This window comes from Parasteatoda tepidariorum, chromosome 3, assembly GCF_982258835.1.
Source record: "Parasteatoda tepidariorum strain Cologne lab strain chromosome 3, Ptep-v5.0, whole genome shotgun sequence".
In the NCBI taxonomy this organism is placed as follows: Eukaryota; Metazoa; Arthropoda; class Arachnida; order Araneae; family Theridiidae; genus Parasteatoda; species Parasteatoda tepidariorum.
In genome coordinates this window covers 47,567,371-47,594,549 of record NC_141757.1, presented here as the reverse complement: position 1 = coordinate 47,594,549, position 27,179 = coordinate 47,567,371, and the positions used below count along the sequence as shown (strand labels likewise).

General features: G+C 30.4%; 1 protein-coding gene across 2 annotated transcripts in view; it reads left to right on the top strand.

Annotated features, from left to right (window-relative positions):
* Positions 1-13,847, top strand: part of LOC107447098 (uncharacterized) — a 59,239-nt gene extending 45,392 nt beyond the window's left edge. For both annotated transcript variants that reach the window (XM_071179080.2, XM_071179077.2), the window contains exons 5-10: positions 652-837; positions 3,710-3,780; positions 3,921-4,083; positions 5,691-5,796; positions 9,090-10,307; positions 13,003-13,847. In XM_071179080.2, coding sequence (XP_071035181.2) covers positions 652-837; positions 3,710-3,780; positions 3,921-4,083; positions 5,691-5,796; positions 9,090-10,275 — 1,712 coding nt within the window. In that variant the 3' untranslated portion in view covers positions 10,276-10,307; positions 13,003-13,847. The remainder of the gene's footprint in view (positions 1-651; positions 838-3,709; positions 3,781-3,920; positions 4,084-5,690; positions 5,797-9,089; positions 10,308-13,002) is intronic.
* Positions 13,848-27,179: the final 13,332 nt, after the last annotated feature.

Here is a 27,179-nt window from a genome sequence, read left to right as displayed (position 1 = left end):
CAGCAAAAATGTTCAATTAGAAGATGTTAAAAATGTATTATAATTAAAGAAATAATTTTTTTCCAAGTCTATTCGTTTTTTTTTAATTTTTAGCAATCTCACTTAACTTTTTGAATTCTCACCCTGTTTTTAAGAAAGGGTGAGAAATTCTCTCTCATTGTTTTTCTGTAATGAAAACACTGACCATGTATGTAAAACTCTCAAAATATGTTATTTTAAAACAGTTATAGCAAAGTAATATTTGTTTATAACAAAATGGACTTAACATTTCGTGTCAATATCTTTCATTTGAACTCTTGCTCATTTAAATAAAATTGTAAATTTATTAATAGTGAGAAATAAAAATTATCCTAGTATTATTTTTGGTGAATTTTTTTTTCTCTTTAGTATTTCAGTAACAAAAACTTGAAAATATTTAATAACTTCTTTAATTTATTTGAAATATTGAAGTATTTTTTCCGATTACCATAACCTACTTGGATTATTGGAAATAATATTTATAAAAAGAAAATGTATGGTTTATATTGTATTATGTGTATTTTATACAATTTTTTTGTAACTTGGCCTCTAAAGAGCATTTCTTTTTATTCATATTTCCCTAGTTAAAAAATATTTTTTGATATTTAGATGTTACTTCTTAAATTATTACAGGAGATGCTCATAGCCCTCAATGTTCATGTGATATATGCAATTTGGAATCTGAAAAGTCTACTCAGGAATTTTTAGTGTCTCCTACTCAAAATTCATTATTGTATCCTGAGATATCTGATTCGTATACTCTACAAAATTTCTCAGGTGGTGGAAAATTTTTTCAAGAAGCTCTCAGGAGAAAAACAGGTATAATTTGAGTTTTTTTTCTTATTCATTTTATTTCTTTGTATGATATAAGTGTGGCAAATGTTTTACAAATTCTTCTTACAGTTATTAGTTACTTCCTCGATTATTTAAATTTCTTTAATGATACATTTTTGTTTTTTTTCTGATCTTATTTGGTTTGACTTAATTGGTGTTTCTTTTCCGATTTTTATTGCATTTCATTTTAAAATACTTTTATTTTAGTTTTTATAAAAATAGTTTTTTAGTTTTAGTATACTTATTTGCTGTGTCGTAATTTTAAATACAATCGTGAATGTTTTTTCAAATTAATACAATATTGTGGGGGATAATTTGGCATGTACAAGTTTTATTACTTAAAATACTTTTATTTTAGTTTTAATAAAAAAAAATTTAGTTTTAGCATACTTATTTGCCATGTTGTAATTTTAAATACCATCATGAATGTTATATCGATTAAATTAATACAATATTGTGGGGGATAATTTGGCATGTACAAGTTTTATTTCAATGTTGATTCAATTCAGTGTTTTCCATTAATTACTCAAATTTACCGATCGATAACTTGATACTTTTATATTACTGCTTATCAGTCAAGTGCGCTTATTATTATTATTTTTTTTTATTTTTATTTTTTTTATAATGAAATGTTGTTGGGAATAATTTGGCATGTGTAAATTTTTTCCGAAGAAAACTACTTGAGGCTATGTTGGAGTTTAACATCCCAAAGAAGCTAATCAGCCTCACAAGAATGACACTCAAAAGAGTTTCGTGCAGAATAAAAATCTCGTCAAGTCTCTCTGAACCATTTTTCACCGAAAAAGGCCTCAGACAGGGTGATTCCCTTTCTTGCCTGCTATTTAACATAGCTTTGGAAAAGGCCATTAGAGACTCTGGTATCAACACAAATGGAACAATCTTACAAAGAACTGTCCAACTACTCGCTTTTGCTGATGATATCGACATAGTTGGAAGAACAAAGCGCTCAGTCATTGACGCTTTTGTAGCGCTTGAGAGTGCGGCGAAGGAGATGGGACTAGTTATAAATGCAGACAAAACCAAGTTTTTGATCGCAACAAATAAAACTCCTGATCGATCTCCTCTGGAGATAATGACTTACTCTTTTGAAACTGTTAACCAGTTCAAGTACCTAGGAACCTTGATCTCTAGCCACAACAACCTGAAAATCGAAATAAATAACAGAATTTCCATGGCTAACAGAAGTTTCTACGGCCTCAGAAACCAACTGAAATCCAAGTTCATCAGTGTGAAGACAAAGTTAAACATCTACAAAACTTTAATCAGGCCTATAGCTACGTATGGAAGTGAGTGCTGGACCCTAAGCAAAATAGAGGAGGAAAAACTGCTAATTTTTGAAAGAAAAATTTTGAGGAAAATCTTTGGATCTCTTCAAGAGAATAACGTATGGAGAATTCTTTACAACCACGAAATTTACAAAAAATATGACAAATTCGGTGGGACCGACATTGTGAGAACTATTAAAGCATCACGCATTAGGTGGCTGGGCCACCTCTTCAGAAATTCTGATGCCGTCCCTGCCAAAAAAGTGACTTTTTCCACAATTGAAGGGACGAGACGTAGGGGACGACCACCTACAAGATGGATAGACGACGTTGAAAAGGACCTCAAGCTGTTGGGAGTCAACCGATGGCGGGCCGTCGCACCGGACAGGGCCAGATGGAGGAAAATCTGCGAGTCAGCCTTGGCCTGTGAAAGGCTGTTGCGCTTATGAAGAAGAAGAAGAAATTTTTTCCGTGCTGATTAGATTCAGTGTTTTTTATTAACCACCCAGATTTACCACTCATTACACATTGATGCTTTTATATTATTATTTATCAGTTAATTGGGGTTTTTTGTTTTATTTTTTTATTGTTTCTATACTAACAATTAAAATGTTTCGGGCTGCAGTGGATCATTTGAGTTTTAGAAACACACTTTCTTTTTCTTTACCACGAAGACTTTGAAAAAATTATTCTTGCTTCATTTCAAGCTCTCTAGTCAACTTTTTAAGGAAGAATACTTGAAATTTGTAAAGCCACACATTTTATACATATTTGACTGAAACTTACTTTATAAATAAATTTAATATTTGTTGTGCAAGCTTGTGATGTGAAATTTTTTTATTTTTTTAAGTTGATAAGTTATTTTTTCTTTAAAAAACTTCTAAATCTTTTTTCAGTTCTTTAGTTAAATTAAATTTTTATTTCTAATAATTTCAAAATTAATAAAACTATTAACGCTTTGAAAAAGTTTTTGTTTTGTAATCAATTAAATTTTTTGCTCTGAAATTCCCAATCACATCATTATAATCTCTTTTCTCCAATAAGAAAAAAATGGATCTATCAAATGTGCTCGATTTTGTAAATTATCTGAACAAAAAGGTTTTATCATACAAATAGAGAAGGTTGTATCACAGATTTAAAAAAAAGAAGGGGTTTGTACTATATTTAGCATTGACTTAAAAAATTTCTGTTCTGAACCTATAAAAATTGAGTTATTTACTTGCTGCAAATTTGTTTTCGTTCTTGAAAAAAGAAAAGAAACAAGTTACAAGTTGTCAACAATTAAGTTAACATGGAATTATCCATTTGTATTTCTGATATACATGGTATCTTTAAATTTAGCTCTTTTTTTCATATTTTTTAATGTTATTGATGTTAATGCATATATTTGTTTGATATATTAGCTGTGGGTATAAGGTAATAATTCAAAACAATATCATAATTTTTTTAGTGCTAGTAAATCAAGCCACAATATAAAAATTTGTTTGATTGCTATTAATTTCCTTTTATTGCGGTTTATGTAATTTGGTTATAACTACTTATGTAATCAAATAATGGAATGATCTTTTTAGGTTTGGTCGAAAATCTCAGAAAAGCTACTCAGATTATATTTGAGCACCACAAAACATTCAGCAAGAAAGGAGTAAGTATGGAATGAACTTTTGCAAACTTATTGATAACAGAATAAATATACATTCTGAATTTGTGTCAATGTCATTGGTTATGTTACATTTTTTGTAACTTTTGTACTATTTTAATATTTTTCTGGACTTTTTTCAACAGGGAGATTGTGCTTCTTCCTTTTCAACTGGTCAAAAGATCCTTACATGGCTTTGTCCTGCTGTTCATACAATACTTTCAGACGGTTTGTTGCCATCAGTACAAGGGTTTTTTGGACCACTTCCTAATTCACCTTGGAAGGTTGCTGGAGCGTCAATCAAGCAAGGTATTATGCTCTTATATTTAATTAATTTATTTTTTAACTCCGGACTTGCAATACAAGCTAAAAGGTGGGATCATGATTTTCTAATATCCCTCACCATTCTGAAAGCTTATGAACAATAAAGATTTCTACACTATATTTAACTTGAATCTTTCAACAACAAAAAATTTTTCTATTCATGATTTAGTTGAAAATTTAATTCGGAACAATTTCTGGTTTTTTATCTACTTCTTTATGCAGTTTAAGCAATTTTTAAACAAATTAAATTTATAAAAAAAAAATTATGTCTTTTTTTTTAATCATGCAAAGATATTAAATACATGCTAAAGCAGTGTGTAGTATACTAGTGTGCGTAGTTGTCCTGATCTTTGTGATAAAAAATATTTTATCCTGATTTTTAGTATTTCCTTTAGTGGTATTCTTTTTTTTTCTTCTTGTGTGTGTGTTTAGTACAAAAATTTTGATAAACATGTAATTTTAAAATAATCATTTGGTTTTCTTTTTTTAATTTCTATCACTAGAAAAGAAAAAAAAAGAAAAGCTTAGTCAAGTCCAAACTAGTATGTTTTTATTCTGAAAGTGAATTCCGGAAAGTGTTTCTAGTGAAAAAGAGTTAGCATAAAAACTGAAACTCCTTCTTTCTAGTTCCCATTTCCTCAGATGAACAAATTAATAAAAAAAAAACTTTTGAAATTATTTATGGAAAATCTGAGTTTTTTAAAATTAGTTTTAAAAAAAGCAATTAAACCCACCCTTTTTACTGAATTGTTTTCTATTTTTGTCATTTTACACCTCTTCACATCATAAGTCAGTAAATCTAACTATGCACTTGTTGAACTCTATAATATGCCTCATATAAAAGTTAAATACTGCTGTGAATATCCTGTTAAAAAATATAAGGTTATAGTCTGTTATAAGTTTTTTTTTTATCTAAAATGGTCTGCGATTATTGATGTTGATTAATATGCTCATTGTGTTTATTTTCCTTTTACGAGCATTTTCTTACGTTATTGTAACACTCTTTCATCTGAGTAGCCAAAGCTTTTTTCCCCAATACTTTTAATTTTTCATAAGTTTTGTTTAAAATAAAAAATCCCTAGATTTCACTAAAAGTTTTTGTTATCTAAAAATATTAAGTAATAAAGTAATGATTTGCTGAATTACACGAATTATAGGATCACATACCTGTACATAAAAAAATAATATACAGGTATGTAATTTATGTGGTTCCGCAAATAGAAAACCTTGGATTCGCGCTCTTTCGCAAAAAAATTTTTTTATTTTGATTAGGATTTATTTTAAACTTATTTGTTAGAGCGAAACCTCGAATAAACTTGAAAATACAAGGTTCAAAGAAAAATTCTTTATTTAAATGTTGTGGCGAAAGAAAAAGTATTAAATTGATGGCATAAAAAGTAATTACAAGCATTTAAAAGATCAATTTGACATACATTTAAATTAATGTAGCAAATATTAATTTAGATCCATTAGCAAACATTTAAAATTGTGAGTTTAGTTCAAATTTGTAATACATTAAATGATAATTTCAGTGTAGAACTTAAGAATGTAAAACATAAGAACATCAATAATTATTTTGTCTTTCATTTTAGGAGAAACAAGAAAAGATGTAGAAGAATTATTGAATAATGTAAATTCAGAAAAATTGCTTACTGACAGTACATATCGATTCAATGCATTCATTCTTGGTCTACTTAAGTAAGTGATGCTTTTTTATTTATTCATTTTTACTTATGTGTAGAAAATATGAAATAATACATTATCAGTTGCGGTTATTTCCAGCATCCTGTGTTTTTTTCTAATTGGTACTACACTACCAAGTCTCATATCCGGATGTCCGTACCAGAAAGGTCTCTTTTCAAACACTTTTTAACAATCAAACTAAACAAAACTCTTTTTCCTTTAAAAAAAAAAAAAACCTTTTTCTTGTTTTATTTTTTGACATGTTTGTTATTTTTTGACCTGTAAAAAAAGTATGCAGGAATGAGAATTTTACGATTTTTAGCTGAATTCCGATTTTTGTTTGATTTTAATGTGATTTCTTTTATAATATTGAAGAAAAAAAATTGGGGCCAAAGCCTGGTAAGTGGCCCTATAGGTCGCCGAGGAAGGGGACGGAGTAAAGTAAGGCTAGATTTTGAATTAAAAAAAATTTGAAAACTTTTTATGCTTTTTTCTCCTTCTGAAAGTTTTCCACTTGCTTGTTGAAAAATAAAAGTTAAAATTAACTTATTTTCCTAAAATAAAATGTTAAAATACTTATATTGCTCTGGTAACAAAATAACCCTTCAAACTGTGTGGCAATGTAGCATTCTTTGTCTTAAATTTTCTTTCACTAGTGCTGATGAAATTTTTTAAAGCGGCAAATTTTTATTTTATTTTTAAGACATCATGACATATATCGCATTAATTTTTATTTTTAAGTTTTACTGATCAATCTTTTCTGGTAATTTTATTAAATGAACTAGAAATTGATGTCGTTTTCATTACATTAAATCATACAATATATTTTAACTAGTTTTTTATTTTAATCACTGATATAAAATGTCCACATTATCATATATCTTTTGCTATCTAGTCTACGAAATTTAAATGCTCGTTTAATAAAATTCATTTGTGTTTGAGCAAAATATCAGAAACAGGCATTTTAGAAATGTTATAGTGATTAGAATGTATGAAAATCTGATGGTGTAAAGTGATTCAATTATGATAGGTGATTGAAATACTCCTACCTTTATTCATTAAATTTTATGCTATTAAAAGGGAACTGTGATTAGAATGTATGAAAATCTGATGGTGTAAAGTGATTCAATTATGATAGGTGATTGAAATACTCCTACCTTTATTCATTAAATTTTATGCTATTAAAAGGGAACTGTGATTAGAATGTATGAAAATCTGATGGTGTAAAGTGATTCAATTATGATAGGTGATTGAAATACTCCTACCTTTATTCATTAAATTTTATGCTATTAAAAGGGAACTGTGATTAGAATGTATGAAAATCTGATGGTGTAAAGTGATTCAATTATGATAGGTGATTGAAATACTCCTACCTTTATTCATTAAATTTTATGCTATTAAAAGGGAACTGTGATTAGAATGTATGAAAATCTGATGGTGTAAAGTGATTCAATTATGATAGGTGATTGAAATACTCCTACCTTTATTCATTAAATTTTATGCTATTAAAAGGGAACTGTGCGAAGCAATCCATAAAAAATTATGAATAGTGGGTAGATAAAAGAAATAAAGAAATGCACTAATGTTTATGATAAATATTTAGCAGTGAATTCACATAATCAAGTAAGAAACTTTTGAGTGAAACATATGTTTACATCTGAATAGTCCAATATGTATACATTTTAGCTATGTTGAATGTTTTACAATATTTCGTTCATGTTTTGTATTACTGTTAAAATATAAAAAAGCAAAGTTTATAATTGTATACAAACAATACTTTCTTATCATTTGAGAATGCCAGCCATAAATGATAAGCAGATAAAAATGTAAATATTATATTCATATTTAATATTTTGATTGCTCTTCTGAAATTGCTTAGGGAAGGATAATTTTTCCCGCTATCGAATTTAAATAAAATTACATTATGTGAGTAGTTTGCACTGCATTTTTATACATAAAAAAAATTTAATAAATTTGAAGACTTTGACTTATTTTTAAAATTATGAATAAAATTTATTTTACAGTACATATTGATCATTCTTAATGTAGGGGTGAAAAAAAATTGGATGTCATGGAAACTAAATTTTACTACAGCCCTAAAAAATTTAGTGTTTTTTTCTCTCGTCTTGCATAAAAAGATTATAACTGTCAAGAATCATTCTATCAATTTTAAAGTGAACAAAAATTTCACATTTGAAAAACAATTTCACATTTGAGACTAAGTTGTCTCTATTTAAGCAGGTCATAAAGTGATTATTCCAAAGCGTGTTTCGGAATTCTCAATTCGTAGTAATATATTAAAAATGAAATCGAAAATTTAAAAACTTTGTGGAAATCCCTAAGGGTTCAGTGTCACCTCGTGGACAATAAAATCGTCAAGAATGGTATGCATGAAAAAGTAATTCTTCAACTGCATGATTCAAAATTTCCCGTGTATAATAATAATGTAGCTTTAAAAAATATTAAGATCCGTTGCAATAACTGCAAAATTCATTTGTAAATCCACGTCAGATTGCGGATGAATCGTTAATGAGTGCGGAATGCGCAATTCGAAGTTTGCCAAATGAAATAATATCGTATTAAACATTGAGATTTTAAAAAGCAAGTGAAAATCCGTTTTAATAACTACCGAAAAAAACCACTGTGGAATCGTCTCTAATTGGAGATCGAGGAATTATAACTAACTGAAATGCTTGATTCGGAATTCTCGTTATAATGGCATGTTAAAATATTGAGATCTTGAAAACCATGTGGAAATATATAACAAAAGTTACAAAAATTGTGCAACCACACAAACCATGTGGATTTACACATTGTTGATTTGAAGACGTTTGTCGTCTATTTGCTATTTTTTATTGAATGAGGATGTTTTGATGTTTATTTTAAAGACCTATTATTTGGAAAAAATCTTTTTTTCCACTGAATTTTTATCTGGCACGTAAGCCAACTCAACGTTAAGCTCTAATGAAATTGATAATTAGGTAAAAGCTAGTAACTGTGAAACAAGTTAAGATTGTTTATTATGGTTAATTGTATATTTTAAAATAATTAAATATGTCTAGAAAATTTATCAAATATTATTTTATGTAAAAATTATTTTATTGTTTGATACAGAACTAGTAGCTTGATCGATTTAGCTAGTAGCATCTTGAATGAGAAAACTGGTCAGTACCATCATTGAATTAATTTCTTTATTGGAAAAAATTTATCATGAATAAAAACAAGAATATAAACTTTGAAAATGTAATGTACTTCATTTATTTTCTGAATTAATCATTTTTACTTAATAAGCACTTTTTTAATTTCAGCCTTGGCTGTTTTGAATGGTGGCTGGGACACTTGTGTTCTTGTCAAAGTCTCATTTGTCATCACTATCATCCTACTGCTTTGCTAAGCCTACTCGCTTTGCCGGCTGCTGTACACTTACGCCACGAGTTGAAAGAGCTTGTAAGTCCTCTTTCAAACTTGTCATTTAACTTGGACCTTATTTTCGAAACTAAACTAACATCTGGTGATAACTGGAAGAAATATGACATGGGGAATTTCAGGCCAAATTTAGGAGAGTTTCAAAATGAATCCAAGAACGGGAAAGAACACGATGACAAAAATGTGATGGATCTCAATCTGCAATTTTCACCGTGTAAGCAATTAGTGGGGAATAAGATTAATGATTTCAGTCTTAAGAACAAACACAGCCATGCGTCATCACCTTCTAATAACTTGATGAATATTCGAGGTGAAGCTGAAGAGTGCAATGAGAATCAGGTTTGGCCTGGTATTACCATTAATCCATTTCCAAATGCTAAATTCGCTGAAGAATTCAATGTTACTAGTCACAGCAAAAAAGATAAGAACCAAAGCAATAGAAATGGTGTCCCGTCTAATCTTCTTAGGGATACTTTACTTCCCAGAGAAATTGATCAACTTGGAAGAAGAGATGTACCACATTTCTCTCTTTGCTCTAGCACCGACAGTGGCTGCAGCTCACAAATTGATCATTTGAATCATGTTTCACCTGCTGCAAATGATGAATCTCCTAATGTAGATGTTAAAGAAGGTCAGCAGTTCAAGATGTTACGCCAAAAATGGGAGAAAATTAGTCATGGAATCAACAAGCAAATAGTTAACAAGACACCTTCACCTAAAGCCCCTGCTGCTAGACCTACTATTTCCAGCTCCTCGAAATCAAAGAAAAAAACGGAAATATCACCTCCAAGGTCTGCTCGCACTTCTAATGAGAGTGTGGTCCCTAAAACCCCTACCAAGATGTTCAGTCAAACCCCACCTAGTCGAAGAAGTCAAGGTAAAGCAAATTTGTATAGTGGAGAAGGAAAAGGATATACTCCTGATATTGTTGCATCATCGCAAGTTCCGGTTGAAAATAATGAAAAGAAGAGGTCTCAGATACCCACACTCAAGTTTGCTAAGCCTAAAAGTATGATTCCTGTACAGAAAATAGGACCGAGAGCAAGATCTGCTAACAGAGACATGTAATTTCTATGGGTGAAAAAAGCAAGTATTGTGATGTAAGTTGATATTTTTTATTCTTTTAAGTAAGTGTTACCAGAAAAGTTTGAAATTCTATAAAATAACTAGGCATTGTATATAATGCCTGAAACTTGACAGTAATGTATAAAGCTATTCATATTTTAGATATTTCCTAGGCATTCTGCAGAATGCCAAATGAGAAACCAGCAAAGTATCCAGCAATCTTTTTTCATACTTTGCCTAAATAGCATTTGTCATTTTATAGAGTACTATTTATTTTATACAATGCTTAGGAAAAGTAAGTAATAATTATGATGTCAACCTATTTCCAAAATCAACATAGCCTTTTCATCATTTCAATATTAAGTTAAATTTTCTTCATAGGGTGTGAAAATAGTTAGCTTGACTGGATTTTACTTTATGTAATTGAACAACTGTAGCTCGCTTCTGGGGGCTTAGCTATGAATTGCAAATCCAATATTATAGTCTTCATTATTAAACAACCTTATTCAATGAAAGAAAAATTTTTATAGCAACCATGCAGGTTTTTTGAAGAGTACATTAGTTTTTATTTAATTATATTCTTGTGACATAAAATCCTTTTAAAGATTTCATTATTCTATTTTTTCTAGAGATAATTGAATATAAAATTTCCCATGTTGATTGTATTTTGAAATATCTTAAATTTTTTTTTTATTTTTAGCTTTTTCATTTGCAATATACTTAAGAAATTTTTTTTTTTTTAATGATTGTACTCACGTATCCAAATATTTTCAAGACACTACTGTGATTCTAAAATTAATATTATATTAACTATGTTGTTTTCAATTATAAGGAAATATGAAAAGCAAAGTAGACTAAATAAGTAACTCTAATTTATATATATACTAATTATATCATATTTATGCTTTAACAAATAAGATTTGCAGTTACAGAAAATCCAATGTAGTTCTCGCAAAATATTTGAAAAAGAAAAATTAAAATTATTTCAAAAATTAAAATAAATCCATATTAAGAATTCGATTATAAATATATATAACCGAATTTAATTAGTTCTTTTGATTGTTACTCTCAGGATATAGTATGGCATTGATATGATTTTTACAATTAAAATTTATCACATTTTTCAAATTTCTTTGTAGTGCTTTTTGTCAAAAAGGTAAGGCTATTTAGTGACCCTAACTTAAAATGTAGATAATTTCTTATGTATTGAATTTTTCTTTCTTTGAGTAAGTGATAACTTCAGAATTCGTAATAATGAGTATAACTTTGATATATAATCTTCCAATATAAAGCAGAAACTAGCTTTGATGACATTTTATACACCTCTTTGTTTTGTGAAGTTAACTGGGTTTTAATCATTACAAAAGTTGCTTGGTTGAAATCAGTTAAATAAAATAATAAACTAAATTAATCAGTTGTGGTTAAAAGCAACATTTTTACCTCAGTAAGGAACACCTCTTTGTGATTATGTTTTTTTTTACTATTGTGGATTTTTTTACAATTGTTTTATATTGAATTCATATATACATGTAGAACTAGTTTCTTTACATAAATCTACTTAGGATTGATTTTATCAAATGTAAACGTTATCAGTCGTTTAAACTCATAATCACTGATTGTGTTTGTTATATCTGTCTAAACTTATGCATATACAGGGGAATGAATTTTGGTATTGAAAAAAATTTGTCATGAAATGTCATGATTTTAACTACATTTTTAAAAAAATCCTGGAAAGTCATGGATTTAGGTTGCCGAAAAATTTTATTTTTGAAATGGAACTACCCACTCAAATTTTTTGGTGCTCTGAATATCTGAAATTGTAACAAAATCCTCACTCACAGTCATATTTTATCACAATATAAAATGTTTTTATCGTGTTCAAAAAAAATTATGGTGTTCTTTCAAAAAATGGAAGAAAAAAAACTTTTCTTGAGCAAATTATCTTTTAAACATCTGGGATTTCAGAATTATTATAATTTATTTATTTTATCAATTTAAAATTCTAGCTGAAGCAAGCCAGTCATTGGCGATTTTTTTTAATTCGGAAATGAGAACAGAAAAATTTGGAGTATTTCTTTTCTTTCCTATGAACAAAAAAAGTATCTTTAGAATATAATTCTGCAGAAAAAATAAATAATTATTTGCTTTTGTATTTTTTTCAGCTATTTTATTGCTTCAACTCTTTCTTTACTCTATTTTTTAAATTTAAAATCTATAAACATGAAGATGCAGAGTGTAACAGTTTTGTTTATACCGATCATTTCAATTAATGTCATTATAATGCTTTTTTAAATTTAGTGTTGTGTTTTTGTTGTAGAAAATAGTAACTTCATGAAGTCATGAAAAATTCTTGGAAGTAGTCATGGAAAATCATGAAAAGTCATGACTTTGAGGAGGAGGTGTTGACTTTGTAGCAGATCAACACCTCCTGGAAGAGAGCAGGCCTCAGCACGGGTTACCATAAATATCCTTTAGTAGTCCAAACGCAATGACATATTTTGTATTTTCAACCACTGCACAGCTTAGTACCCCGAACGTAATGACATCCTTCTTATTTTTCATCTACTGCGCAGTTAACTTCGTCACATCGGACTACTAAATTGATCCGTGCTGAGGCCTTCCTACTTCTAGGAGGTGTTGAGCAGATACCCTGTATATATTAATTCTACTTTTAAGAATCTAATAACTTTTGCTTTTCATTGAAATGACACAATTGTTTATTTCTTTCAGGTAAAAGTTGTGTTTTTTGACACCTTACTCAGTGTAGAAGCACTAAACTTATGCCTTCTGGGGAAGAAATCCGTTGGCTACTTTTATCTGTAACCCAGTAAAAAAAAAGCTATTGGATTATTGCCTTATATCTGAACATTCAATGAACAAGTCTTGTTCCAGCTTAATTTATGTGCACTGCAAATTTTGATGTTATAATTTAAAACTTTTATTCAAAAGGAAGGGATACCTAATCTCTTCTTGATATACTTAGTTTGCATTTGTAAATGTTTATACAAATATTTTTTATTTTCTTGTATATTAATTTTTTGTTGATGTATAAGATGTATAGTATTTTTTGTTGCATTTCAAATTTTTAAAAATTCAGTGCTTTTTCGCTTTTATTGTAAATTTGAGAGTTATATCATTCCTCTGTAAAGTTTCCATGTGTGTATGTGTGCGAAGAAGAAGTGTTTCATTTATGCATATTGTGTGTGTATAGTTAAATGTGCCGTTAATCACCAAATTATTGCACTTAGGAAAAAACCTCTTAACTGATCTGTTCAACCTTATCTGGGTGATAATGTTGCAATTAGACAGTGGGTTTTCATCCATGTGGAAACCATCTTACCCTACTATATGAAGTGGACCATAGTAGCTTCTGTATGATCATGCGCATGGGTAGAATTTCACCCCCACAATGTTTTAATGGTAGTCTTTTGCCCCCTAATTCCCACCGCTATAAATAACTGTTGCATCACACTTGTGTAGTTGAAAGCATCTATTTAAAAATTAATATAGCATTTAATTCTAATATGTACTAAAGTGCATATGCTTCATTCAGTGTTCAAACAAAAAAAAAGAAACGAAAATCAATCTTATAAAGCATGATTGTTATAAAAATAAAAATGTTCTATGAATAGTCCATACAGTTTTAAAAGTAATCAATAAGTGGTTGTGCAAAATAAATAGCTTCTGTGAAAATGAACTTTACTTTAAAACAAGATCTTTTTACATTGTATATGACCAATCTTATCAGTAACTCTTGTAAGAAATACTCAATCTTGTGTTTTCTGTATTTAATTTCAGAGCTGTTGTTGTAAGTTTAACTGCAAGAGGCGTGTATAAAAGAAAGAATTTTAATTCTTTTCAATTTTGTAATTGATGGTTTTTAAATTTATGGTCGTCCACAATTTAAAATTGGTTGTAACTTTTATATTGTTGTTTATATTATAAAGTAATTTAAAATCTTTTTGTGAAACAATGACAACAGAACAATTCTAAAAAAATATGTGCAGCAAATTGGTGTAAAATTTAAGAAGGATAGGTATTCAACTTTTTTTTAAAAGACTTTACAGGAAATTTAAATGTAAATATTATTGATTTCCCTTAGAAATTTGTTATAATTGCCCTTTTTTCTCATAATTTTATTAAAAATGAGAACATTAATGCCAATTTTTTTTTTAAATTTTATATATTCTAGAAAATGTAGATTTGAACTACTTCTGATTTTTAAAAAAAAGTTATATTCTTTAACGTACATTAAAAATTATTATTTTATTTTTTTGTCAGAAGCTTGTTTAGGAAGTAAATACCATTCCTATATCTACCACAATATTCATGATTAAATAACATTATTAGAAATAAATAAAATTCCAAATTTTAGAAAACTTGCGTTATTCAATTTAAACACAGCAGACAATATGCTAAAAAATATACAACCAAGACAAGTCACCTGGTTGAGTTTTTTTTTGTTTTGTTACAGTCTTGGAAAATAAGTTTAAATGAATCGATTATAAATAGTGTTTATAGTAGGTCTTATTCTTTTTTTTAAGTCAAATTTATGATGTGCAAATCACATTACTTTTTAGATCTTACATTAGCAATGTAACATAATTTTTAATAAAAACATTTTTTATAATTCAACCAAAACAATTGATTGCATAAAATACTGAATATAGTTTTGAATGAATTTCTTTAAAGGAAACTGCACAATGATTTTAAATATCAACTTATTGAAATAGTGCTCCTAAAATCTAATTATGTGTACTTATTTTAAGCATTTCTTAATTTTATTGATAATTTTCCTTTTTAAAGTTCTAAATTACAAACTTGTAACTTTCAAGAAGAACATTTTTATTAATTTGCAATCAGTACGTAATTTTCTTGAATATATTTCTTGTCTTGCTATTTCTTCTGTATAATTTTTTATGCTTTATTATTTATCTTTAGATCTTAAAACTTTGCTAAAATTAATATTTAATTAAATGATGTTAGTTAGATGGTTAAAAGAATGTTAATTTTTGATTTTTTTAATAGATTGTACAGAAACTAAAACGTTGGCATATATCTGTTATGCCAGACTATTTTTCACTTCTATTGTATTTGTAAATTTCTGAGCAAAATAAGTCTATTTTACAATATATGATTATTAGAGTTAATGATTTGGTGACGATTACTTGGTATTATTAGATTTAACTGATCTGATTTGTAATTTATAAATTTATGTATTAGGAATGTCAACGTTTAGAATTAACTCTTTCTACTTAATGTATTATATATTTCTATACTTAAAAATAAATCATTCTCTTCTGACGACGATGTTATTGTAAAATTTATTCACTATTGAATAATATATTTTAATATTGTGAAAATTAGCCTGTTAAGTTATTATTTTTGTTTTTTATTCTTATTGTTTTAAGATTCTTGATTTATTATTTCTTTTTAAATATACATGTTAAAAAATGTAATATTAATTAAAAACATGTATTTTGCATACATTTATCTTTAATATTGTTACTTGATATGTTTTTGTATTGAATTTGTAAATTTTGTTCTTTTTATTTGTTCTCTATTTTATTGATAAGTTTAAAGAAATCAAATTTGCATTTTGCTATTTTTACTTCCCCTCCTTATGAAATTGTCAACTTATGTTCAATCTTTTTCTTTGCTTATGTTCAAATTTATCAAATTATTTTATAGTTTGTCACTATCGATTTTTCAATCAAGTTTTCTTTTAAAATTTTGATGATGAAATGTGATCAAAAATAACCGTTTTTTATACATGGTATAATATTGCTGCTTAATTTGCAAATAAAATTCATATCCCCAATAAAAGCCTAAATGAAGCACATGAATATCAGTCTCTTTATTTCAATTTTGTTACATGTATCCTGTTTATTCTGAAAAGAAAGTTGAGAAGTTTGGATTTAAATAATAAAAATTTATCACATTAAAAGTTTTTTTTTTTTTTAATGGAAATAGTTGGCTTGAAATTTATAACTTGAATCAGAATATTGTGTTGAATGTATAGAAAAATACATGCAAGCAGAAAGTTAAATATAATTCAAATTACAATTTGAACATGTTTAGCAAAAGTGTTTAAAGCTAAAAGAAAAAAAAAATATTTATATATTTGGTAGATTTGTACTTCAAATTCTTCAATACTAACCTCGCCTGTGTTCACATTTATTTTATTTTTACCAGTGATTGAGAGAAAATCTTTTTTGTGAAACAAAAAAGGAAAACCTGAGGAAAAAATTTTCTTTCGCGACCGAAAACAATATAAATTTATTATTCATCCAACTTAAATCTTTAGGTTAAAACCACTTGAACTTACATTATTACGATACAGACGCACATCACGAGGATTTAGAATTTCATAGTAATTTATAACTGCCTGCCAAAAAAATTTTTCCTCTTGCTTACATTTTCTGAAAGCCACATACTGACTTGAGAAGTAGAGCACACAATGATTGAGTAATGCAGCCTATAACTTCTTGCCAAGAATTTGTTTCCTCTTATTTACATTTTCTGAAATCCACGTAAAGGACTTCGGAGGTGGGGCACATCATGAGGATTGACAATTGCATTGTAACCTGTGGCCAAAAATGCCATCTGAGAACTACTTCCTATTTAGAACTGGTTGTTCGTGCACATTCGAAACAGTACTTTAAAAGATCTAAATTTGCTTAATTTTATCTGAAATTTATGTTGTTGTTTTTTAAATGATTTCATTACGAAAATTTCATTCAAGTTGGCCCAGAAATAGCTGTCTTATCGTAATTTAATGATTTGGCGACCAACTTAGTGAGCTAGGCAAATTAGCTTCCTCATCATTAAATTACGATATACTTGAGCTTAAATTGGGCCTACTTGAATGCAATTTTCAACAATAATCATTAGAAAACAAAAATTTCAGGCCATCTAAGATTGGTCTCATATTAAAAAGTGGGCGCCGATTTGTTTAAAAACAATCGTGCATGTCTGAAGTATTTTTTTTTTTTTTTAAATAACATGTTTATTCGAAAATAATCTAAATTCGCAGTAAGTATACAGTTTTTCGTAAGAGTGGATACTAGATTAATAAAAAACCTTCGTAAACTTCTAATGTCAAACGTTAGTACCTTAGTATTTTTTCTTTACAGATCTGGCTGTCCGTTTCCGTGATAGTGTACTCTGCCAAAGAATATACATACTTTCTATATTCTTTGGTTCTACTTCATTCAATGATCTCGTACAGTGGCGTACGCAGAATTTTTTCAAGGGGGGTGTTCATAATTTTCTGAAACTACTAAAAGAAATTCGAGTCTGTAATAAAGCACTATTATTTCCTTAATTTAGACAGCTAGACAATTTTGACTTTTTATTTAGACAACATTGTTTGGTTAAATTTTGATTTGATTTTTTAAGTTTAAGAACATAATGTAATATCTTCTGAAAAAAGTCCAATGTCATATGGGTGGGAAGTAACACTTTGAGGGCCACTTTCACATTCATCAGATTTTGTTATGTTAGAAACGTTTTCTTCAACGAAAGTATCACATTTCTGTACTACAGAAAAACTTACATTGATACTAGATGCTGTCACCTCACTAATTTCAGGTCGTAATTTTTTCTCAAAATAATTAAAAATTGTTAAATTCTTACGTTTTGACATCCTAAAGATCCAAGAACAGTAAATATATATACTGGCACATTAATAAATGCTATGCTCAGGGCCGGCGCTTACGCGGGGACCTAGGCCATTCAAATTTTTTGGGGCCCTTCGATTAAGTTGTTTTTCTCGTATATTTTTCATTTATTCAAATATAAAAGTATTTATATATCTTTTCATTTCAGAAAGCATGTTTAAAAGTAAACTAATAAAATAATAAGTTGAATTTTACTTTATTTTGTTAAATTAGAACTAAATTTTAATCATAACATTTTGAAAAAATTTTAATATATATTTAAAATTGATTTTTTTAAAAACAGTCATTGTTTTATAATTTTTTTAAATTTATTTTCAAAAAAATCCATTTTAAGGGGGCCCCTAATAATTTGATATTACATCATCCACTGTACTCCGTTCCCCCTTTTATATAATTTTTCACCGCATCTCCAAAATTCTCGAATTGTCTCAAAGACGACAGCACGTCTAGGATTACAGAATCATCGCGTAAAGATCTCGCGAATGACAGCCAGTCTCGAAAACTATACTGGCAGGACAGAAAGGAACCAGTCCGTAACAGTATCACGTGAATTTGGTTTCAAAAGTACAACCCTATAATAGTAAATGTTTTTTCAGTATTCTGAGAAATACCGTGAGAAAAAAAAGTAGGCATAAGGCAGATAAAAATATATTGTCTTAAAAAATAATAGCTCGCATAATTTCTACTAAAATTTCTATTTTTGCCATTTTGTCTGAGCTCAAGGGGGGTGTTTAAACCCCTAAACCCCTCCCTTGCGTACGCCACTGATCTCGTATAAGTTGCCTACTCAGAAAATGTTCTCCGTGTCTTGAAAAGCAAAGGTTTCAACGAAGTTGTTCTTCAGAAAGGGAGTGGAACATACGTTCCGGAAAAAAGCATTGAGATGAAAATGGAATGATTTAAATCAAAAGATAGTCTGGCGGACGCTATGAAATCAGCGTCTTTAATAATTGAACAGGTAGGTACTGGTACTATCTTAGAATCCCTTATAGAACAAAAACCATTAATTACCGCATTCGCCGTCAGGTGATAGAGCGTTAGCCTTCCAATGAAGCGAACCGGATTCGAATCCCAGTCGATATGAATTCCGCATCCGGCTTGCACAGACCACAGTGCTGACGTGAAATAACTTCAGTGGTAGACGGATCATGGGTTAGAGTCCCCTTGCCGTCAGGCTTACCGTAGAAGGTTCTCGTGGTCTTCCTATCCATGTAACGCAAATGCGGGTTAGCTCCATCAAAAAGTGTTCCACGAAGGCAATTTCTCCCAATACTCGATCCAGGAGTTCCCTTGTCTTCTGGATTGGGTTCAAAATTACGAGTTGAACATTAGTAGCCATGAACCCACAAAATTGGGTCAGCTGTTCAGCGACGGTTATAAAATAAAATTACTGCATTCGAGAGCCGCGATGGCTCTATAGATAGAGAGTTCGCTTTCTAAGGTGGCGAACCAGGTTCGAATCCGAGTCGATACGAATTCCGCATCCGACTTGCACCGACCACAGTGCTGACGTGAAATACCCTCAGTGGCAGACGGATCATGGGTTAGAGTCCCCTTGCCGTTAGGCTAACCGTGGGAGGTTCTCGTGGTCTTCCTCTCCTTGTCTTCCGGATAGGGTTCAAAATCACAAGACCACGGAGTTGAACATTAGTAGTCGTAAACCCATAGAATTGGGTCGGCTGTTCAACGACGGCTATAAAATAAAATTACTGCATTCGAGCTGTGATAGCTCAGGGGATTGAGCGTTCGCCTTCAAATGAGGTGAACCGAGTTCGACTCCCACCTATGGCTGGTCGATGCGAATCCGCATCCGGCTTGCACCGACCACAGTGCTGACGTGAAATATCCTCAGTGATCCTGGATTAGAGTCCCTTTGCCGTCAGGCTAACCGTGGGAGGTTCTCGTGGTCTTCCTCTCCTTGTCTTCCGGATAGGGTTCAAAATCACAAGACCACGGAGTTGAACATTAGTAGTCGTAAACCCATAGAATTGGGTCGGCTGTTCAACGACGGCTATAAAATAAAATTACTGCATTCGAGCTGTGATAGCTCAGGGGATTGAGCGTTCGCCTTCAAATGAGGTGAACCGAGTTCGACTCCCACCTATGGCTGGTCGATGCGAATCCGCATCCGGCTTGCACCGACCACAGTGCTGACGTGAAATATCCTCAGTGATCCTGGATTAGAGTCCCTTTGCCGTCAGGCTAACCGTGGGAGGTTCTCGTGGTCTTCCTCTCCATGTAACGCAAATGCGGCTTAGTTCCATCAAAAAGTCCTCCACGAAGGCAAATTTCTCCCTGTACTTGATCCAGGAGTTCCATTGTCTTCTGGATTGGAATCAAAATTAGAAGGCCACGGAATTGAACATTAGTAGTCGCAAACCCAAATATTGGGTCGGCTGTTCAACGACGGTTTTAAAATAAAATTACTGCATTCAACGAATAGTTTGTAAATAACCATCAGTGAGCTGGTGGAACAAATGGAAATAGATGACTACTTAATATTGCGTTTCTCTGTTAAGTTGTTCAAAACTCTAGAGAACTTTTAACTCTGAGAAACTAAAAACATACAAAAGAGACCAAAATAGATTTTCTACAATTTTAGAAGAGGTTATAGGATTTATATGAATAACTGAAATGCTAGAAGATAGAATTATTGTTTCAAAGTTGAATCTGATTAGAGTGTCAAGAAGATTGGATTGTTGTTTGAAGATAAGATCTGACTGCAGTCGCGTTAATTTGTTTTGGCCAATTGCTTTTTCATAAGAATATAAACTGGCTTTGTGTAATGCTTTTTAAAAATATAAACTTTTCGATTGTATTGCTATTTTTCGTAAATTCGTAATTTGTTTGCAAACTAGATACGCAAGGTGTTTCGTACTCATCGCCCTTAATACGTGTTTTTATACCATGTAAAAATGAATTAAAATTTTTTACACATTAGTGGGCATAAATCAATATTTAAAGAAAGCAAAATCGTCATCGAAATCTGATGAATCTCTATTAAGAAAGACAGAATTTAAAATATAAAAGCTTGTTTGATTATGTTGCTGTTGTAGTTCATTTACGTCGCACTAGAGCTGCTCAATGGGCTATTGGCCACGGTCTGGGAAACATCCCTGAGGATGATCCAAAGACATGCCGTCACAATTTTGATCCTCTGCAGAGGGGATAGCACCCCCGCTTCGGTAGTCCGACGACCTGCACGCGAAGTCGAGCACTTTACGGTGGAACAGTTTATCGAGGACCAATACCGCGCACCCTCGGTCCCTATGCAGACCAAGTGGTCACTCACCCGCACACTGACCGCAGCCGGTGATGCTTGACTTCGCTTGTTTGATTATAGGGGTAAGTTGAGTTGAAGTAATAGGAAACACCGTCGTATTTCTCCAAGATTTGTTTTGGCCTCAGACTGGTTTTGATCTCTTAATCCCGTCTTCGTTAATAGTGATTCGTCAGATTTGGACAATGTTTTTCCTTGATTAAATAATAACTTGAAACTCCCTCTTTGCCCATAATTTTAACTCCATTTTTGTCATGGAGTTAAGAAAGTAATAATCACAATAACATAAAACAAATGGAAAGGATGCTTCAGCCATTTGAAGGGGAAGAAATTAAAGCAATACTCATTATCCCCTTTAGCTCATCCCTCAACAACAACACGGAATTTTTCAAAGACCTAACCTCTTTATTTGTCCTGTCTTTAGCCGAAGAAGTTACAATTCAAAAGTTCAAAAAGTTTTTTTCGGTTTGTCGTTCGTGAACTGACGTTTCTTACGTTTTCTGGCATAAAATTGCATTGGTGAAAAATTACATTTTAGGAAATATTTTAATTTATTGTTTTCTTTCATAATAATTTTTTTACGTCGTAATAATATGAAGCTTCCTTTTCCAAAAGAGTATCCCCCGTCCTTAATTAATGAAATAGATGATTATTTTGAAAGTTAAAGTGTAAGATCGAAAAATTATTTAATCCTATGTAACCTTATTATATCCGCTCTAATATTATCTTCCATCTTATAACATTTAGTTCTAATATTATCACCACTAGGATTTTTAGTACGGTATTATATTGCATCTATCCATCTGATATTAAATAATATCGTTTTGCTACCTAAGTACTGTTTAAGTGTGCAATATTATACGAAAAAGGACAAAAATGGACGATACCCAGGTAGCAATACGATATTATTTGCCTTTTAGAAGGGTGGAATATAATAATGATACAAAACGCTTGATTCATGAATCCTTTCTTCTAATATTAGAGTTAATAATATATAAGATTAAATAGTATCGATCTAATCTAACTTTCGAACTTTTAAAATAATCAGTTATCTCATTACTTTTTGTAACTTAGTAATCTTGTGACCTCTTATTCAAAACATTTAATTACTAATTTAATGATCATGAATCTAATAAGTCAGTAAATATTACGGATTGTTTTTATTATGATATTCACGCATAGTAGTTAACTTTTGTATTGAAACGTGTTGTTTAACTATAAATAAAAAGTAATGTAGTTAGTTCAGAATATACTCTTAAAGCAATATTTACTAGTTATTCGCATCTGACTGAATTTTTCTGCAACAATTATAAAGATAAAAAATTATTTTCTGTTAACAAGTTTGCCATTTTAAAATAATTATCAATTAATCGGCTACATTTAGCTCAGTAAAAACCATTACATTTTTGAATATTTAAAATTTAATTCATAAGACGAACACTATTGTTACTTAATTAAACTTTCCTGTTTAAAATATTGTAAAATAATAATTAGTAAAATATCTTTATTTTCATTTCTTGAATATGGACTGATCTGTATGTTTTCGATACATCATTATTTATGTTAATTTGTAAATGATATCAAATGATTAAAAAATAAACAACAATATTTTTTATTCAGTCTTGTTTATGTTTAATGAAGAATGCTGGAAAGTAGGTACAATTTTTATTCAGGAAGCGTTACAAAAATGTGAACATTTCATGTTAGCCCTACGAGTCTGTGCAATGTACAAAAATATTTTGATAGTTAAAGTGTCATTGTCATCTTCAAATTTTTTTTTAATGGTATTGAATTTGACATATTTTCGTATCAGTATATGCTCGAAAGTTCACTTCAAATAAAAGGGAATAATAAGGTTTTTGTTAAGGGTTGTAAAGGTTTTTTTTTTTTTCAAGAGAGAATAAAATTTTTACTTGAGAGCGGTTTCTAATTAAACTCTTTTAGCTCTCTATGATGTTTTCCGATTCTTTTGTGTCGCTACCAGGATTTTTTGTCGATACGCGTATTAATACTGAATTGATAGAGGTATTGACACGAATATCTACCCATTGAATTTTATTATGATTGTTTGTTTGTTTGTAGTTCATTTACGTCGCACTAGAGCTGCACAATGGGCTGAATTTTATTATGAAGGATATCACAAATTTTTTTTAAATACATTTTCAAATTAAATAATTAAAGGTTCAAATAAATATCCAATGCTTTAATAGTTTTAAATTTAGTGTTTTCAATATAAAGTTTTAGTTTTCTCACTTATAATTTTAGCTTCATCTTCAAGTACTAGGAAGGAACACTACAATTTTGAGATGGAGTGCAGGAGACTGCATATAAAAATGACATACTTTGATGGAAAACTGGGGGTTGTAAGTTTGATCCTGACAGTAAACAAAATAACCGGTGTGTATACGCAGTAAGGTGCACTTTAAATCTGTTGTAGTTTGGAGAGAGACGCGTACCTGTGTGATTCATCCCTTCTGTGTGTGCTTGCGTGGTATACACATTATTAACTTTTGCTGATGATCTTATAAAATCTTTCAAAAAAGCATTTAAAGGTTTCTCGTTGAATTTACGAAATATAGATTTTTGTGTTTATATGATAGATTAATGAAGAAGCTGGCATAAAACTGACAGATTTTACACTGTATTTATATTTTGTTTTAAAAAAAAAGGTTCCATAAAGAAGGAAAAGTAAAATAAACTTTACATTCTATTTTAGGACCCCTATGATATGGGGGCACGGGGCAACTACCCTGTATGCTCTGGTCATTTTACACATCAAGTTATGTATTATAAATCAACCTCAATTGTATTTTTCGAGAGTTAGATAGGTTGTTTTTTTATGTGAACGTGAGGTGTTCGATAATATACTATTATTATTTTTCAAAATCAAGTACAGATTTATATAGTTGTTGAGATATTTATTTATCTACCTAAGATGTGCCACTTTACACTTCCGGTTATTATAAATCAACCTCAAGTGTATTTTTTGACACTTGGAAAGGTTATTTTTTTATTAACGTGAGGTGTTCCATGTTCTACCTTAGGTTATTATTTCGTAACCTCAAAAGTATATATTTTTAGAACTATTAATTTATCAACCTAAGATGCGACATTTTATACTTCAGGATTATATAGCTCAACCTAAAGCTGTTTTTTTTTTTTTTTTTTTTTTTTAATTTTTTTTTAATACTTACGAAGGTAATAATTCACAAACGTGAAGTGTTATACGGTCCACCTAGTTTATTAATTTTTAAGCTCACAATTATATAAAGATATTATGTATATTATATAAAGAATAATATATATCGTTACATTTTTTCACTCGTAGAGATCTTTATTTATCAACCTGAAGTCATATATATATATATATATATATATATATATATATATATATATATATATATATATATATATATATATATATATATATATATATATATATATATATATATATATATATATATATATATATATATACACTGGTTATCATAAATTAAGGAAAATTCACAAAAATCGCGATAACTCAAGAAATTACACATGGAATTTTATGAAACTTACCCACAATATACAACACATAGTAAGGTATTAAACAACATAAAAAGAAATTATCAGACATTAATAGTAGTATAGAAATTAGCACATGTATAAAATAAACAAATTGGAAGTATCGGTTTGCAATAGAAAAAGTACCTTTAATATGGAATATGATTGCCTCTAGAAGCAATACAGCACAAACAGCGATGTGTGATGCTTTCAATTATGCGGTCTATCAGTTCAATAGGAAGTGAGAGCCATTGCTCTTGTAAAGCAGTTGCAAGCGTGGCAAGGGTCTGAGGGGGCGGATTGATGGCAGATACACGCCTCCCTAGAGCATCCCAAACGTGCTCGATAGGATTCAAGTCCGGGGATCGAGCTGGCCACTCCATGCGAGTAATTGTTTCCTGTTGAAGATAATCATCAACAATGCGAGCTCTGTGTGGTCTTGCATTATCGTCCTGTAACAGGAAGCAATCACCAATTGCCCCGGCATATGGGCGCACATAAGCATCAAGGATGTTGTCTCGATAAACCTGAGCATTCACGGTTCCCCTTGGAAAGACATGGAGGTATGTGCGCCCTCCTAAGGATATGCCTCCCCAAACACAGACACTGCCTCTTCCGTATGCATCTCTTTCACGGATGTTTGATGGATGATAACGGGTCCCAGGTTCTCTCCATATCAAATAACGTCTACTGTCACTTTCTAGACTAAACCTGGACTCATCCGTAAAGAGAACAGGCCTCCATTGATCTGACGTCCAGTGGACATGTTGTCGGGCCCACTGCAAACGGTCTCTCCTATGGCGTGATGTGAGCGGCACGCAAATGGCTGGTCGTCTCGCATACAGACCACCTTCGTGGAGCCTTCTGCGCACAGTTGACGTTGACACCAACCTTCCGGTGGCTGCAGCAAGAGAGGATCTAAGATGTGTCGGAGTAGCGGTTCTATTCCTGCGTGCACTTAATGTCAAATATCGGTCATCGGCACTGGTCGTAACAGTTGGCCGTCCTTGACTGAACCTCCTAGATGCCGAATCTGTGGTTTGAAATTGCCTCCAAAGTCTATGAACCACAGATGGACTCACATTTAGCCATCTGGCCACTTCTGATTGACTCTGCCCTGCCTCTAGTCTCCCGATGGCTCTCCATCGTAGTTCTTCAGGCAAATGATGCCTAGAGGTCATTATTACGAATTGGCTATCTCAGATTTTCAATGTCGCAATCACAGTAAAATTTGTGTGCTTTCTCTCAAACTTGGACTTTTATGCTCCAGGCAGATGACGTAAGCCGAGTGCAGCGCCACTAATTTGCATATTGCAATTTTACTCAGCTACTCTTAGTGGACAACATATGCAAATTTTGCACGGTTTGGCTTACTTTTGAAAGAGTTATCGCTATTTTTGTGATTTTTCCTTAATTTATGATAACCAGTGTATATATATATATATATATATATATATATATATATATATATATATATATATATATATATATATATATATATATATATATATATATATATATATATATATATATATATATATATATATATATATATATATATATATATATATATATATATATATATATATATATATATATATATATATATATATACAGAGAGAGAGAGAGAGCTATGTTGGAAAATATTGAAAATTTTGAAATTCGTTTAAAAATTTCGTAAAAGATATTCACCGCTTTACCTTCCCGGACCAAAAATTTCTAATAGAGATTCGATAATAGAAATTATTTTTGTTTCTCATCTGACAAAATTCGGGACATATCCCTTTTTGACAAGATTATTTTCAGTTAAACTTACGATTATTTGTATGAAATGAAGAACGAAACAACGAAAACTTTTCTTGGTTAGCCTGATAGCAAAGGAACTCCGATCTTTTTTAATCGGAGTATATTTTGTATCAGCACTGTATTCTATGTGGGCTGAAGTTGTCTAAAATTTAAGTATATTTACTCAGAGAGGCGATCTTCCTATACAGACGCTTTAAATGATCCACTCTCTCTTCTTCAGAATATTTTTAAATAAAGAAAAACATGATTTATGATTTTTTTTTTTTTTTTTTTTTTTTTTTTTAAGTTCAGGTTAGTTCATTTTAAAAGGATTGCACGATTGCAGCTTTTAATATAACTGAGACCAACTACACTACAGTCAAAAGGAAAATTCCAAAAAAGAGAATGAGCCGTTAAAGGCTGTTGGATTGTGAAATTGATCAATCTGCTGAGCATGCTGACTATAGTAAAAAAAAAAAAAAAATCATAATAATAAAAGTAAGAAATCCATTATTTTTCATAAATTTGTAGGGTAAGATTCTGGTTCTAACGCGCGTAAGAATGTTGGGCCCCAACATTATAAATGTACGCACACACTTTAAATATTGCTGTTGAAT